This window comes from Heterodontus francisci, chromosome 19 (genome assembly GCF_036365525.1).
Source record: "Heterodontus francisci isolate sHetFra1 chromosome 19, sHetFra1.hap1, whole genome shotgun sequence".
NCBI lineage: Eukaryota > Metazoa > Chordata > Chondrichthyes > Heterodontiformes > Heterodontidae > Heterodontus > Heterodontus francisci.
Window position 1 is genome coordinate 51,536,127 of NC_090389.1, and position 16,937 is coordinate 51,553,063.

Here is a 16,937-nt window from a genome sequence, read left to right on the forward strand (position 1 = left end):
CCTGGCATGCCCTCCTACACTCTTCATTGAACCAGAGTTGGTCTCCTGGCTTGATGGCAATGGTACAGTGGGGGACATGTCAGACCATGAGGTTACAGATTGTGGTTGAAAACAATTCTGCTGCTACTGATGGCCCTCATGGATGTCCAGTTTTGAGTTGCTAGATCTTTTTGAAATCTATCCCATTTAGCACAGTGGTACTACCACACAACAAGTGTGAAGAGGGGACTTTGTTTCCACAAGGACTGTGCGGTGGTCACTTCTACCAATACTGTCATGGACAGATGCATCTGTGACAGGTAGATTGGTGAGGACGAGGTCAAGTAGGTTCTTCCCTCTGTTTGGTTCCCTCACCACCTGCTGCAGACCCAGTCTAGCAGCTATGTCTTTAAGGACTCGGTCAGCAGTGGTGCTATCGAGCAACTCTTGGTGATGGACATTGAAGGCCCCCACCCAGAGTACATTTTGTACCCATGCTACCCTGTGCTCCTTTCAATTGGTGTTCAACATGGAGAACTACTGATTCATCAGCAGAGCAGGGTTGGGGGGTTGGCGGTAGTTGGTAATTAGCAGTAGTTGGTAATTAGCAGGAGGTTTCCTTACCCAGGTTTGACCTGATGCCATGAGACTTCATGAGGTTCATAGTCAATGTTGTGGAATTCCAGGGCAACTCCCTCCTGATTGTATACCACTGTGTCGCCACCTCTGGTGGATCTGGATATACCCAGGGATGATGATGGTGGTGTCTGGGACATTGTCTGCAAGGTATGATTCCATGAGTATGACTATGTCAGGCTGTTGCTTGAATAGTCTGTAGGATCGCTCTCCCAATTTTGGCACAAGCCCACAGATGTTAGTAAGGAGGACTTTGTAGGGTCGCCAGGGCTGGGGTTGCTGTTGTCATTTGCAGTGCCTAGGTCAATCCCGGGTGATCCGTCCAGTTCCATTCCTTTTCTTGGGCTTTGTAGCAGTTTGATACAATGGAGTGAATTGCCGGGCCATTTCAAAGGGCACTTAAAAGTCAACCACATTGCTGTGGGTCTGGAGTCACATGCAGGCCAGCAGACTTCCTTCCCTAAAGGACATTAGTGAACCAGATGGGTTTTTACAACAATCGGCAAAGGTTTCATGGTCACCATTAGCCTAGTTTTTAATTCCAGGTTTATTAATTCAATTCAAATTTCACCATCTGCTGTGGAGGGATTCAAACCCGTGTCCCCACAGCATTCATCTGGGGCTCTAGGTTGCTAGTCTAGTGACATTACCACTATGCCACCACCACCACCTCCCCCTGCAATTTCTATCAAAACTATAAAATGTTATTTAGCCACAAAGCAAAACTAATTAAGAGTTGGCAAAAAATACTTTAAGCTTCATTACTTCTTTTAAAATTAGCTTGGGTGTGCTATTTATATCATTATTTTCATCTATGTATTGAAAAACAATTCAAATATATGCAACAAGGTTAGGATGGGAAACATCTTTTTGCATATCAAGATTCACTGGCTTTAACAGGAAAGTAAACAGAGGTAAAAGTTGTTCAGATCTGGCAGGTGCAGGCAATATAACAGAATTCTTATTTTCCTTTCCCAGAAAGATTAGTGGCATGAAAGACATAGACCTCACAGGCACCAGTAGCTTGGTTGAAACTAATTGCACTGGCAAGATCTTGATCAATTATTGCTTTATTTCACATAACTAATTTGGTAGTACAGAACTTGAGTATTGTTGAAAAAAAAGAGACATTTTGTCAAAGCTTTTCGTCTTACAGTCATCAGGACAATTCGCAAAAATACCAACGTAAGGGAAAGCAACACATTTATACTGTATGAGAAGAGAGTGCTGATTGGTTGGCAAGTGGACTCTGATTGGTAGAGGTGTTGCCATGGAGACTGCATCAGTTTATGATGACTGACAATTAACTGCCAAGCTTTGTTTGAAATTTAAACCAGGCAGCTGGACTCTGATTGGTCAAGGCATTGCCCTGAGGAATGAACCAGTGAATAGCTGTCCACTTATTTTGTTTAGCTGGAACAGGCACAATGTGTGTACATGCTGTCATGGAAGTTTTCTTTACTGCTGTTTAAAAACTAAAGGGGGGGTATGTGTGCTTTTAAGACAGAGCTGTTTGTCGCTCTGGGAACAGTGTGTCCTAGGCAACAGCAAGACAGAGAGCTCACATGCTGTATTGTATCAGTTTGACTGTGTGTAGAGACTGGCTAGAACCGGTTTGATCTGGCAGAAGCATGCTCTCCCCTGAAGGAAGAATTTGTCGCTCTCAGCAGAAAATCTACATCGGCCTACAGGCTGTGTTTCGCCGAAAGAGGAAAAGACCCCTGAAAAGGAATCTTTGCATTATTGGAGGTAGCAGATTCCTTTTTACTTCCAGTCTCTGAGAAGTCTCTGCTTCAGGAGTGACTTTCTGTTACCATCTGTGTTTCTGGAAGTTTTGGAAACTCAGTAAAGTTTCTACTATTAAACTTCTAATTTAAAATCCAAATAGACCTGTTACTATACCCCTTGTTGAAAGATCTCTGTGACATCTGCTGCAGCTGAAGTGCTGTGAACGCCTATCCATGACAGACTGTTCATCAAACTCACCTGGAGACTTCAAGTGGAATCTGACTATTCGACTCCAGGACACCGAACCGAACCGGGACATAACCCACCAAGACGTACAACCCAGTTATTTCAGTATTCCTAAGAAACAGCTCTAATTTAAAATTATAATTTTAAAACCGGTTAACCGTTGGTTTTTGAATGTATGTGTGTGTGCATGCATGAGAGTTAAGAGGAATAAGAAGTTATAATGTCTTTTCAGGCATAGATTAATCTCAGTATTGTTTAAGATTTAGTTTATTAATAAATAGCTAATTTGTTGCTGTTTAAAGATACCTGGTTTGGTGTGTTTTATTCTGGGGGTTAATAAAGTGTTTAATGTGGCTAATTTCCGGTAGGTGGGAAACTTGAATATGCTGTGACCTGTGGAGTAATGGGACTGAATTGACAGTGCATTGCTCCCGCCTCGGTCATAACAATGTTCTTTCTATCTGCAAAGAACAGGGCCTGTGCATTATTATATATAGCTTCCAGTACATACAAATGCACCACAGTGTGAGCCGGAATGAAAATCTTAAATTGGTTTGTAGCAAGCGCGGGCTTGTTGGGTATGACCTGTACCTTTCCCATTGCAAAAAGTGATAGCTTCAACAAAATGTCCCTATTTTCAGCAATAACTGATTTGCTTGCAGTTGGATGATAGGCACATTGGTACAACAGGTATAATGCCATGGAAGTAGCACTGTTCAAGCATATTTGTTGTGCTTCATCAGAAAGATTGAATGACCAGTTTCCAACATTAACATTCTGAATGAAAATTAGCACTTTTGTGAGCTTCATTCATCAGATTACTTTTGAAATGTATGCCAAAACTAAATTTTCTTGAATGAATTTAAAGTTTGTGAATTAGCAAAGTTTGCACTTCAAGTTATAAACAAAATCACCATAAAATTTAGAATATTTATCTTTGTTAAAGAGTCATCAACACCTACGTGGGGGGAAAAAAACTGAAACTCATTTGTGTGACTTCAGTAAAAAGACAAAACCATGGGCTGGACTTTCATTCCCAGGTCCCAATCCCACCGTCAGGATGAAATGCAGGCTGGAAACCCAGATATGCCGGCAGCAGGTCCCTGGGGCAGATTTTGGAGGAGGCAACCAATTAAGAAGCCCCATCTAATGAGGGACGATGGGGGAACTCCACAGCTGCCAATCAGAGCACCTGAGGCTCTGGGCAACTGATAGCCCCACTGGGAGAGGTGGGCATTGCTGATGAAAGTAGGAGAACAAAGGGAAACTGAAGACTTTAGAAAGCTTAAAAAAAAAGAGGCCACAGTTGCCAGGCTGTCATTGTGCAGGGGAACCCTCCACAGGATGACCTGTGTTCTATTCCAGAAAGCCCATTGGTGAAGGATGATGCAGGAGCCAATGTTTACTCAGTCTTATATTTATTTACAGAAACATTACAAACAGTATATCTCCTAACTTAACCTCTACCCAGTTTCAGTCTGTACCTGTGCTCAATATCCTAATTAACACCTTTCACCTGCATATAATTAAGCACAACTGATATACAATTAACAGCCTGCAGACGCAGCTGTTGCGCTCTGGCAATTGTGGCTATGGGATGCGAGGGGGATGAGAAATTAAATGAGGCATCAATGGCCCCCTGGTCCACCTCTTCTGTCCATTGCCTGGGCTTTGGTCTCTGCTGGAGGCCTGCAGGCCGTCTGGAAGATTCTGATGACTGCCCTCAATAGGCACTTTAATTGGCCTAATTAGCTACCCATCTCTGGCAGGTGAGTAGCTGTCAATACCTCCCAAAGCAGCCTCCATGAAAACACACTAGAGGTAAGAACATGCTGGCAGACCGGCACACCAGCCAGCAGCGCAAAATTGCTAGCATGGAAGTCTTCGAGCCCACCTTCTCAGCCCAGTGAAAATTCACAGAATCATAGAATTGTTACAGTACAGGAGGCCATTCGGCTCATTGTGTCTACATCAGCTCTCCAAATGAGCAATTCACCTCGTGCCACTCCCCCGCCTTCTCCCTGTAACCCTGCACATTCTTCCTTTTCAGATAACAGTCTAATACCCTGTTGAATGCTTCAATTGAACCTGCGTTCACCACACTCGCAGGCAGTGCATTCCAAACCTTAACCACTCGCTGTGTGAAAAAGATTTTCTTCAAGTCGCTTTTGCTTCTTTTAACAATTACTTTAAATCTGTGCCCGCTCATTCTCAATCCTTTCACGAATGTGAACAGTTTCTCCCTATCTACTCTGTCCAAACCCATCATGATTTTGCATACCTCTATCAAATCTCCTCTCAGCATTCTCTTCTCCAAGGAAAAAAGTTTCAATTTCTCCAATCTACCTTCATTACTGAAGTTCCTAATCCCTGGAATTATCCTCATGAATCTTTTCTGCACACTCTCTAACGCCTTCATATCCTTCCTAAAGTGTGACGTCCAGAACTGGACGCAATACTCCAACTGAAGCTGAACTAGCGTCTTGTACAAGTTCAACACAACCTCTTTGCTCTTGTACTCTATGCCCCTATTAATAAAGCCCAGGATACTGTATGCTTTATTAACCGCGTTCTCAACCTGTCTTGCCACTTTCAATGACTTATGCATGTAAAAACCCAAGTCCCTCTGCTCCTGCAACCCCTTTGGAATTGTACCCTTTATTTTATATTGTCTCTCCATGTTCTTCCTACCAAAATATATCACTTCACATTTCTCTGCATTGAATTTCATCTGCCCATTCCACCAACTTGTCTATGTCCTTTTGCAGTCCTACACAATCTTCCTCACAGTTCACAGTGCTTCCAAGTTTCGTATCATCCGCAAACTTTGAAATTGTGCCCCGTACAGCAAGGTCATTAATATATATCAGGAAAAGCAAGGGTCCCAACACTGACCTCGGGGAACCCCAGCCCGAAAAACTTCCATTAACCACTACTCTTTGTTTTCTGTCACTCAGCCAATTCTGTATCCATGTTGCTACTGTCCCGCTTATTCCATGAGCTATAAATTTGCTCACAAGTCTGTTGTGTGGCACTGTATCAAACGCCTTTTGGAAAGTCAGCCCCATATTTCAATGGAAGCAGTTGTGACCTTGTCCATTTAAACCGGTCACATTCTGGTATGTTCATTATTAAGGCCAAGTAACCAGCTTAAAGAGCTTTCAAAGAGTAATATAAGATGTCAAATAATAAGCAAGCTGTTACTGAAGTAACCACTTTGGAGCTTTGCCTTTAAGGAACCGGAAAAACTAATTAATGTTTCGTGATATTAGTGTTCAAGAACTTCTTTCTTTTGGGCCTCCTTATCTCGAGAGACAATGGATACGCGCCTGGAGGTGGTCAGTGGTTTGTGAAGCAGCGCCTGGAGTGGCTATAAAGGCCAATTCTGGAGTGACAGGCTCTTCCACAGGTGCTGCAGAGAAATTTGTTTGTTGGGGCTGTTGCACAGTTGGCTCTCCCCTTGCGCCTCTGTCTTTTTTCCTGCCAACTACTAAGTCTCTTCGACTCGCCACAATTTAGCCCTGTCTTTATGGCTGCCCGCCAGCTCTGGCGAATGCTGGCAACTGACTCCCACGACTTGTGATCAATGTCACACGATTTCATGTCGCGTTTGCAGACGTCTTTATAGAACTAAGTATCACTAAACATGTTAGGATCCAAGAATAATTCACATTGATTTAGATTTTTTTTTTAGATTTAGAGATACAGCACTGAAACAGGCCCTTCGGCCCACCGAGTCTGTGCCGACCATTAACCACCCATTTATACTAATCCTACACTAATCCCATATTCCTACCACATCCTCACCTGTCCCTATATTCCCCTACCACCTACCGACACTAGGGGCAATTTATAGTGGCCAATTTACCTATCAACCTGCAAGTCTTTTGGCTGTCGGAGGAAACCGGAGCACCCGGAGGAAACCCACGCAGACACAGGGAGAACTTGCAAACTCCACACAGGCAGTACCCAGAATTGAACCCGGGTCGCTGGAGCTGTGAGGCTGCGGTGCTAACCACTGCGCCGCCCTACATTGGATGCACCAAAACTTCTCAAATTAGCTTTTTAACATGACTTAAAGAATGAAACAGTCAATTGTATAAACTGATGTTTTATCCCTGTAAATTTAAATATGGTTATTAGTTTACCCAAATGAACACAATTAAATAAACTGGGAAGAGAAGTTAATAAATTAAAACTGGACTTGCATTACTGGCAGAATCAGTGACAAACAACTGCAGCTGAATTCAAGTAATTACACAATCACTAAGTGTATTTGTGTTGTAAAAAAATCCTGTCGATACAGCAGTGAGTATTCAACTGTATTCCTTCCCTTTATTTCTGTGCTCTCATTTTCACTTTCACCATTATAAGTACCAATACATCAGCTATTCGTCTAATGTAGTCTGTTCAACATTTATTTTTCATTATCTTCTACTCTACTATGCATAAATATGTAAGGTTAAACTATTGAAAAGTTCCATCCTGGAAGATTTCTTCCTCAAATAATGTATGTGTTTGGAGGGAAAGGTTATACTTGCTATTCTCAAGTGCAGACTCTCACAACAACATTAAAAACTTAACTTATCTATGTGATATGGGCTTTGCACTGTTTGAACACTTGCCGTAGCATTGATGCTAGAACTGTGCTTGAATAAACAATGTCTTGCAATTTACAATGCTATAACCTACAAAAATGCCAAGTTGCTTTGTTTTGCCCAGACACATTTGTGAAGGCTAAAAAAAGCTACAAGTATAATTGAGCAAGTGGATGTTTCCAGATTGTTACTGCATACAATACTAAGACATTTATATCAGGGGAAGGGTCCTTTTATCGCTGGCCTCAAATACTGTGTAATGAAGGATGTGTAAAAAGTGCAATTACAGCTATGCTACTATTTCTTTTACACACCCAACGGCCTGAGCAACAAGAAATTAATAGTCTCACATTTCACAGTGGGTTGCCAGGGACAAAATACGAGTCATGTTCACTGTTAGAAACCTTCAGACTGGAGGCAAATAAATCTCCAAGGTAAGGATTCAAAAGCTGTAGAAAACAGCATTTCCTACAGGGAGGAATTTTTCATAATCTCCATTACCATAGTAGTCTTTTGCTTATCATTCTGTCAAAGTTGCTCTTACCTGAATAAGCCCAGTATGGATCCCCAGTTTCTCTACGTCTTCGGATATGAATGACATTTTCAAGCTCACTCTGCTGCAGTGATCCAACATGATCTTCTGTCAAAGCTAGGAAAAAGTGTGGGAAAAAAATATAGATTATGCAATTGGAGTCATGCTGGATTTATTTTGTAAATTTTCCACATAACACACTCACATTTAGGGAAAATAACGAATGCATGTACACAGTAAGATTTTCTTATACTTATTTTCAGTGTTATTCAGGACTTTTCTGGTTTTGATCGTCAAATAGATACTGTAATAGTTTAGCTCATGTCTATACAATAGAGTGGTAACAGGATCACTATACAAAAGACAGTCCTTTTAAAATTTTTGATATACTACTAAACCTCCAAGAAGTTTAAGATATGCTGTAAAATCACCTGTTTGGTCAAAGAAAAACATGAGGAAAAAATAATGTCATGCTAGGCCCCCACCTGCCAAGAATGAGGCACATTAATTTTGTCACAAACATTGATTTTAAACTGTTACTCAAGTGAAGAAGACTATTCAAACAGATCAACCGTGGCTGGAAAAGACATTTGCATATTAACAAATAATGTTTGGAAAGACAAAGTCGCCATTCCCTGACATTCAACCCACAATGGACTTTTGCTCAACAGACGTTCAAGTTGGGGGAGCTTGCATTCCAGGTTGACTGTTAAGATGGCCAAATACACAAACAGGCATGGTCAAACCAGCTAGTAACCTGACTAAACTGCTGGGCAACTTGAATTTTTTGAATTTGTGCAAACAGTTTGGGGAGAGATGTCAGTTCCCATCTCTTTCTCACAGGCCTCTAAATTAACTGAAGACACATGAACCCCAAGAGAGAAAAGTCTCTGACAGCAAATAAGATTTAAAGAAGAATACTAGACCCCAACGAAAAGCAAGATCTACCTACAATCGAGGACTCTACAGTGAACTCAAAGAACCATAACAACTCTTCAGATATTGCCTCAAACTGTTCCACATTATTTTTCTTCTGCTCTTTTCTGTCTCTATTTACATGTGTGTATTACGTGTGAGTGCTAGCGTGGGCGAGGCGTGTATCCGTAGGCGTTAACCGAATTAGAGTTTAAGTTTAATAAATTTCAACTTTTCTTCTTTAAACCTAAGAAAGCCTGTTTGTGTTGATTTCGTTGCCTTATAATTCGAAAGCGGTGAACAAGGATTCACCAAGGGGGAGCTGAAAACATGAAGTGTTTAAAATTAAACCCAATTACAGTAAGACCAGGTGAAGGTTGAAAGGGAACCCCCCGACCTCTTTTTCACCAGGTCGCAACAGAAATTTGGGTGCTAGTGTCCGGAATTGACCCACAAACGAGAAATTGGAAGTGGGAAACCAAATTGTTCCCAAGCAAAAAAAAGATTTCAATACAGGTTTTCTTGTGGTTGTGTGTGATCGAATACTAACATGTCTGCTATTGAAGCTAGTAGATCTCCAAGCCAGAGTAAAGTAACTTGGGATAAGTTAAAAGTCTGTGGAGGAGTTGAGGAAAATGGCTCAGCAGTGTGGGATGAATCTGAAGAATCAGAAACAGGGTTAGAAGCAGACTCCAACAGGGTATTGTTAGCAAAGATACAATTGGAACAGAGGATACTTGAATTTGAGGAGGGAGAGAGAAAGAATATTCCAGAAGGAATGCGAAGACAGAGAGTTGAAGCGGCTTGAGTTAACTAGGGGGCAACAAAGTAACCCCAGTGAAAGTATGGCCAAAATGGAGGCGCATACTTCAGAGTTGGGTTCAAAATTGTTAAAACAAGCTCAACTAATTCCAAAATTCAATGAGGAGGATGTAGAAATATTTTTGTCTCCTTTGAGAAACTGGCAAGGCAGCTAAAATGGCCAGCTGAGACCTGGTCTCTTTTACTACAAAGCAAGCTAACTGGAAAAGCCCATGAGGTTATTCTCTGTTGCCAAATGAGAATTCATCAAATTATCAACTGACCAAAAATGCTATCCTCGCAGCATATGAATTAGTACCCGAAGCCTATCGCCAAAAGTTTAGAACCCTCAAAAACCAAGCTAATCGAACATATCTAGAGTTTGAAAGAAGTAAGCAGCCTGCTTTTGACCAGTGGCTGAGGGCTCTTAAAGTACAGCTAAGCTATGAGAATCTCAGAGAAGTAATTCTGTTGGAGGAATTTAAACATTCTCTCCCAATCTCCATAAAGATCCATGTAGAGGAGCAGTGGGTCCAGAGAACCTGGCAAGTGGCCATCCTGGCCGATGAGTTTGCTTTAATTTATAAGTCGGTTTCCCAAGGGAGAACCTTTCCTCATCACCCCCACAAATCCAAAAAGGACCCAGAATGGGAAGGTGATAGAAGCCTTGGCAGTCCTGGGAGAGAAAGGAAAGCAGGAGACAGAGGTGGCCCTCCTCCAGCCAAAAAGGAAGGTTCTATGAGCAAGAGTGAGACCCGGAGACCTGTGTGCTTCCATTGTAATAAAGCAGTGCATTTAAAAGCTGACTGCTGGAAACTTAAGGGAAAACTGGTAGGGTTGATCAGGGCACACCCGTTCAGTGAAGAAAGGAACCTGATGGAAAGCACAGCAGAACAAGCTGTGGCTTTAACTGCAGTAAGAGTGAGAACCAGGAAGCTTACCACTGCAAGTGCAAGAAAGTTTAATTGGATTCCTGAAGGCTATCAGGGTTTTGTGTCTGAAGGGAAAGTAACGCCATATCCCTCGAGTGGGGCAAGCAAACCCATTGTCATCCTTCAGAGACATGGGGCCACTAGATCCCTTTTACTGAGAAAAAGCCTGACCTTTCCCCCAGAGATGCAGTGAACACCAAAACTGTGGTGAACTGTATTGGAGGGCAGTGTGTGCCTGTACCTGTACACCGGGTGCACTTGAAGTGAAACCTAGTTTCAGGACTGGTGACTGTAGGGATTGTCCCTAGTTTGCCTGTGGACGGCGTTGACCTGCTCCTAGGTAATGATCTGGTGGGGGTGAAGGTGGTAGTCCCCCCAGTGAAAGAAAGACTGCAGGAGGTCAGAGAGACAGGGCAGTGGCAGGAGATGGACTCCCTGCAGTTTCCCTGAATGTGTAGTGGATCAGGCCATGATCAAACCAGCTCCCCTAGAGGAGACTGAATTAGCACTGCAGGCTGATGACCAGGTCTCTATCTGAGACTTTCTTTGGAAAGTTAGGAGACCCAGGGAATGAATTAAATGTATTTTCCCTAGGTGAGGCTCTGCGAGCTGACCCAGTATTACGAGAGTCAGCACAGACTGCCCAGTTTGAAAGTGAAGTACAGTGAGTCCCTGATTGCTACTATTTAAAGAATGAGGTAGTGATGAGAAAATGGAGTTCTCCTCACAGACCTAAGAGCAAGGAGTGGACAGTAGTTCACCAGTTAGTGGTGCCGCAGAGGTACCGGAGAGAAATAGTAAGAAGGGCCCACGAGACTACAGTGGCTGTACATGTCGGTATTCGAGAAACCAAAGCCTGCATAAAACAGCAGTTTGACTGTCCAAAGCTCCACAAAGATGTGGTAGAGTACAGCAGGAGTTGCCACATGAGCCCGGTTGAGGGGAACCCCCAACCTGCAATGAAACCCGCACCCCTAAGTCCTGTACTGGTGTTAGGAGGACCCTCCAGCAGAGGGCTGGTGAACTGTAAGGGACGCTCCCCCATCCCCCCACTAATCCCCCAACCCCCAAACAACCCCACAACACCCCCCACCCCGAGAACAAAAAGGAACAAACAGGCACAAGGCTGGCAACGGTTAGACAGAGAAGGAGAAAAAGTGACCAGTCGGGCAGATTAAAGGACGTCCGGGAGGAATCCCAGATGAAAACCCCTACTGTACTGTCAGCCAATCCCAAAAAATGTGAAAAATTAGAACCCATATCCTCCTACGTAAATGCAGACACTGGAAGCACACCACCAGAGATGCTAACAGCATTTACAGGAACCTGCCTCTAGGGGGCAGAGAAACCAGGAGGGTGATGCCTCACCGAGTCGAAGGGCCACAGGGGAGTGCAATAGAGTCTGCACAAATACCTGCAGGCAGGAGTGCCGTCTGGAAAAAAGGAGAGATTAGCAAAGAATCCCCCCCCCACAGTAAGAGAAAAAGCAAACCACCCATCCCCTAAGGTCAAAAGTCTTTTCATGACTTTGCAAAGCACTGAGAGTGTGTTCAGGATAGACCCGCCCACTACTGACTCTTAAAAAAAATTACCTCAGCAGAAACAAAGACCCTAGGCAGCCTTGGCAATGGGCAAACGGAAGAGAAACATCCCAAAAAAAAAACTACATGTTTATTGGAATGCCAAAAAGGAGGCAATTAAAGCAGCACTGGTGCCAAGAGAAGACAGGGTGTAATAGATTTTAGGATTTATGAATGAATGGGAATGAATAAGAGAAATGCATGTTTTTTTTCTGTATCTTACATTTTTTTCGATCCTTTTAATGAAAGGCGCCTTTCTCAAGTCGCATTTCATTCCACTGGGTGTGGAGGTGTCAAGCTTGGTCCCGACCTGCCAAGAACGAGGCACATTAATTTTGTCATGAACATTGATTTTGAACTGTTACTGGAGTGAAGAAGACTTGTTGAACAGATCAGCCGTGGCTGGAAAGTAAACTTGCATATTAACAGAGTATTTGGAAGGACAAAGCAGTCATTCTTTGACATTCAACCCACAATGGATTTTTGATCACCAGACATTGAAGGAGGGGGAACTCGCATTCCAGGTTGACTGCTTTTGACTGCTAAGATGGCCGAATACACAACGGACATGGTCAAACCAGCTGGTCACATGACTAACCTGCTGGGCAATCTGAGATTTTGAATTTGTACAAGCAGTTTGGGGAGAGAGTCTGTTTGCTCATGGACTGAGAAGATCTCTCTCCTGTCTGCTCTCTTCAATTTCTCACAAGCCTCTGAATCCACTGAAAACACGTGAACCCCAAGAGAGAAAAGTCTCCTACAGCAAACAAGGTTCAAGAAGAATAATGGGCCCCAACGAAAAGCAAGATCTACCTACAATCAAGGATCTACAGTGAGCTCAAAGAACCGTCGCAACAACTCTTCAGATATTGCCTCAAAATCTTCCACTTTGTTTTTCTTCTGCTCTATTTGTATGTATCACATATGCATGCTAGTGCAGGGCACGGCATATATCCATAGGCGTTAACTGAATGAGAGGTTAAGTTTAATAAAGTTCAACTTTTGTTCTTTAAACCTAAGAAAGCCTGTTTGTGCTGGTTTCTTTGCCTTATAATTGGAAAGCCGTGAGTAGGGATTCACCAAGGGGCAGCTAAAAACACGGTGTGTTTAAAATTAAACCCTGTTACAGTAAGACCAGGTGAAGGCTGAAAGGGAACCCCGAGACCTCTTTCTCACCTGGTCCTAACAATAAGAACACCCTGACTGCTGTGAACTTAGAATAAATTAAGATAAAAACGAATTGCAAATTAGAAGTTTTTTTCCTTACTTTGTTTTTCCCAGAGCTTGCTTGGTGTTATCAATCCCAGTTACTACTCTCTGACTAATTCTCAGATTTCGCTTACCAGAAGTGCAACGATGAAAAAAATACAAACTCAAACTGAAGAGTTATAAAAATGGACTTTACAGAAAAAAAAATGGCCAATACTGCAAATGATGGCTGCATGTGTATTCAAACATTGCCACACCGTCTGTTTAGAACAAAGGATGCCGAACCAAGTTGAGAGGTGTTGATTGCACCCATCCTGAAACATTCCTGAATTGAATGGATTCTACTGAAGCAAAGGTGGTAAAAAGTGGAAATGTCATAACCGGATGATTCTCATCCTGGCCATCGTGTGATCACCATGGGGGAAGAGACCAAAGCATCTCCTACCAGAAAATGATGTGACAAACCTTTACCTCAAAAAGGTAGCCCTTGAGAGAGGGAGAGAGAGAGAGAGAGACTCAGAAAGGAGCATCACCAAGAAGCTTGCCCAGCTAAGAGCTAGGGAGAAAATCCAGCAAGCCAGAAGAGAGGCGCCCTGCTGTGAATTCTACATTTCCAACCTATGCAGCAGTGAATTGAAAGTGATCCCCTGTCTTCAAACTGAATTTTCCACCACAAGAGAAACCTACAAACGCCGCAGGACTACAACCAATTAGAACCTGATTTCCGAGAGAATTCAACAGGTTTACCATGAACCCCGAACCCCTACCTCACTTGAAAACCACTTACCCCTTTTCCTGTCTATCTGTCTCTTCTTGTGGGTGTGTATATGTGTGTGTGCGTGTGTGTTTGCGTGCGCGTGCGAGTGAATGTATAAGTGAATGCGGTTGCGACAATTTCAGGATAAGGCATATTTCTCAAAGAAATAATTAATCTTCTGTTTTAAACCTACAAGAAAACCTGTTGCTGTCTGTTCATTTGACAAATAAAACTCAAAGGGGTTAAATCCTAATAAAAAAAACACTTGCTGTGGTCAGGAGGGAGTTCAACTGTGGGAACCACCCACACCCCTCACCACGTGGCCGTAACAAATTATGGGCTTGCATTCAGAATCTGAACTGCCAGACAAATGAAGATTTGGAAAACGGGAGGAAAACTGACCTCTAAAATTGTGGAAAAGTAAACAAACAGGTTTTCTTGTATTCTTCTGTATTTTTCTCTATGCTGCTAGAAACAAAAACGATGGCCACATTTAATGCTAAGGAGTTTGTAGAACGGGCAGAGATATCCCATGCCAAGTTAAATAATTTAAATACTGAAATTTTAAAAAGCTTAGCTCCAGAGATGGGAATCACTTTCAAACAAGAAGCAAAGAAACCTGAACTGGTTTAGAGTCTCGCTAACTATTTTAAACTTACCCCGAACCAGAAAAAGAAATAATGGAATCAGAATCTGAAAAAATAATTCTAGCTGGTGTCATAGTCCTGTAGTTTTTTTTTCTGGGAATATGCGGTTTGCCTTTAAGGCTTGCAAATGATCAGTATTGCTTTAAGAACTAGCAAGCCACAGGAATTATAGGAAGGTGCATTTTCATTGCCTTAGAAACAACCATTTGGAGGCTGCAATTCAAAGGGTGTATTCTCGTTACCATAGATACAGCCATTGGGAGTGAGTATCAAGTGATACATTTGCTACAATTCAATTTTCAAATAGCTTTTTAGTTGAAGACAGTTTGTTCAAACAGAGGACACAGACAGAGGACACACAGACAGACAGCTGTGTTGTTTAGCACCTGAAAAAAGAGCTCTCAACCATTTAAACTGAAGGAATAGGATTTTAGTCTGTTTAATTATCTCTCAAAATTCTAAAAAAAAGTCAAGCCAAAAACAGAAATCTCTGGTAATTTGAATTGAAGGAAGGAAAATTAGACTGTGACAATCTTTTATCCGTCAAAAACTCAAAAGTCAGCTTGATTCTATTCAAAGTGTTTGCAAGTCGTTAATTGTTGAAATTCGCTGGAGAAGGAAAGCATCACCTCCTGCTGGAGTTAGACTACGGACTGCTCTACTGCAGAAGAATCTTTTTTCCGCATCGGATGACGGTGAGGACTTCAAACAACACTGGACTGTAAATTTGCAAGGACTCTATTTAACTTAGCATGGGATATCTCTGCCTGTTCTACAAACTCTGTTTTCAATGTTGTTTATAGCTTCATAGTGTTTAAGAATTTAGTTCTTCTAATTAAAGAGTTAGCTTATTGATTTAAATACACCTGGTTTGGTGAGCCTCATTTGGGGGTTGTATGGCTGGGTCTTTCTTTAATTTGGAAAGTTTTAAATTATATGTTAGGTGATCTGTGGAGCGACAGGATTGAATTAACAGTGCGTTTCTCCCACCACAAACAGAATCCTATATTTTGATTGGGGGCTTTGACTGGAGTGGTTGGTCGTAACACTAGAATGCAGCTGCAAATGAAAAGAAATAAAGTTGCAGTTGAAAAGAGTGGCGATGTAGTTTCAGAAGGAAAAGGAAGAGAGAGTTTCAAAACGAAAGGAAGAGAGTTTCAAATGGAAAAGGATGAAAGGGAGTTTCAGCTTCAAAAGGAAAGAGAAGAAAGGGAATTTCAGAGGGAGAAAGAGGAAAGAGAGGCAAAACAGTTTGAGTACGCAAGACTGCAAACCCAAACTGAAAATGCTACCAGCCACTCAAACCATCTCCCTAATTCAGAGCAAAACTTTAATGTACTGAGACACTCAAGATGAGTGCCAAAATTTAATGAAGAGGAGGCTGATTTATATTTTATCTCATTTGAAAAAACAGCAGCCAGGCGAAATGGCTGAAAGAATTTTTGACTCTCCTCTTACAAGCAGAGTTTGTGGGTAGGGCTTGTGAAGCTTTATCTCTGCTATCAGAACAGAGTTCCTCAGACTATGGACAAACTAAAACTTCAATTATAAATGCATATGAGCTAGTACCAGAAGCATACAGACAGAAATTTAGACAAACCAGGAAAAGACCTGCACAGACTTGCATTGAATTTGAAAGAAATAAACATATGGCTTTCAATTGCTGGATACAGTCTCTCAAGCTAGAACCCTCATATGAAAATTTGAGAGAAGTGATATTGCTGGAAGAATTTTAAAATAGCATTCCAGATAGTATAAGAACCCACAATGAAGAACAATGAATTACAAGAGTAAGAGAAGCAGCAAAAATGGCCAACGATAAGTTAGTGCACAAATCCCTAACTCAGAAGGAATTTGGGTCTCGTAACACTTGCAGGTTAGAGAGAGATAGCAGGGATGTAGAGGAAACAGAAATGGGCCCGAGAGAAAAAGAGAGTAGGGAAGGAAAACCATACCAGTCTCCAACTTTTAAAAGAAGGAACCCAGGTGATAAGCCAGTAGGGGGCCCGCCTGATGGGTTTCCAGTGTGGCAAATCTGGGCATGTCCAGGCAAATTTTTGGTATTCCAAAAAACCAACAGGAGGCGCTGCAGTCAAACGAGTGTCTGTGGCTATGAAAGTGGTAAGCATGTGTTCTAATATAACCCAAGAACAGAACGCACGCAAAAACTTTTTAAAATAGGGAAAATAACTCCTTTTGTATCCAGGCACCAGGTAAAGAGATAACCATCCTCAGGGATACCGGTTCTTTTCAAATCCTACTGGCGGCGAGCTTTACATAAATGCCACCCGAAAGCAGAACAAGTACCATGGTATTGGTAAAAGGGCTTACTGGCAAATGCTTAGTTGAAGTTTATCTGCAGAGTTAGTTGATCACT

General features: G+C 42.2%; 1 protein-coding gene across 1 annotated transcript in view; it reads right to left on the reverse strand.

Annotated features, from left to right (window-relative positions):
- The window catches only part of LOC137380054 (receptor-type tyrosine-protein phosphatase gamma-like), an 870,349-nt gene that overhangs the window by 773,037 nt on the left and 80,375 nt on the right, over positions 1 to 16,937 (reverse strand). The window contains exon 2 of the mRNA XM_068051600.1: positions 7,732 to 7,836. Coding sequence (XP_067907701.1) covers positions 7,732 to 7,836 — 105 coding nt within the window. The remainder of the gene's footprint in view (positions 1 to 7,731; positions 7,837 to 16,937) is intronic.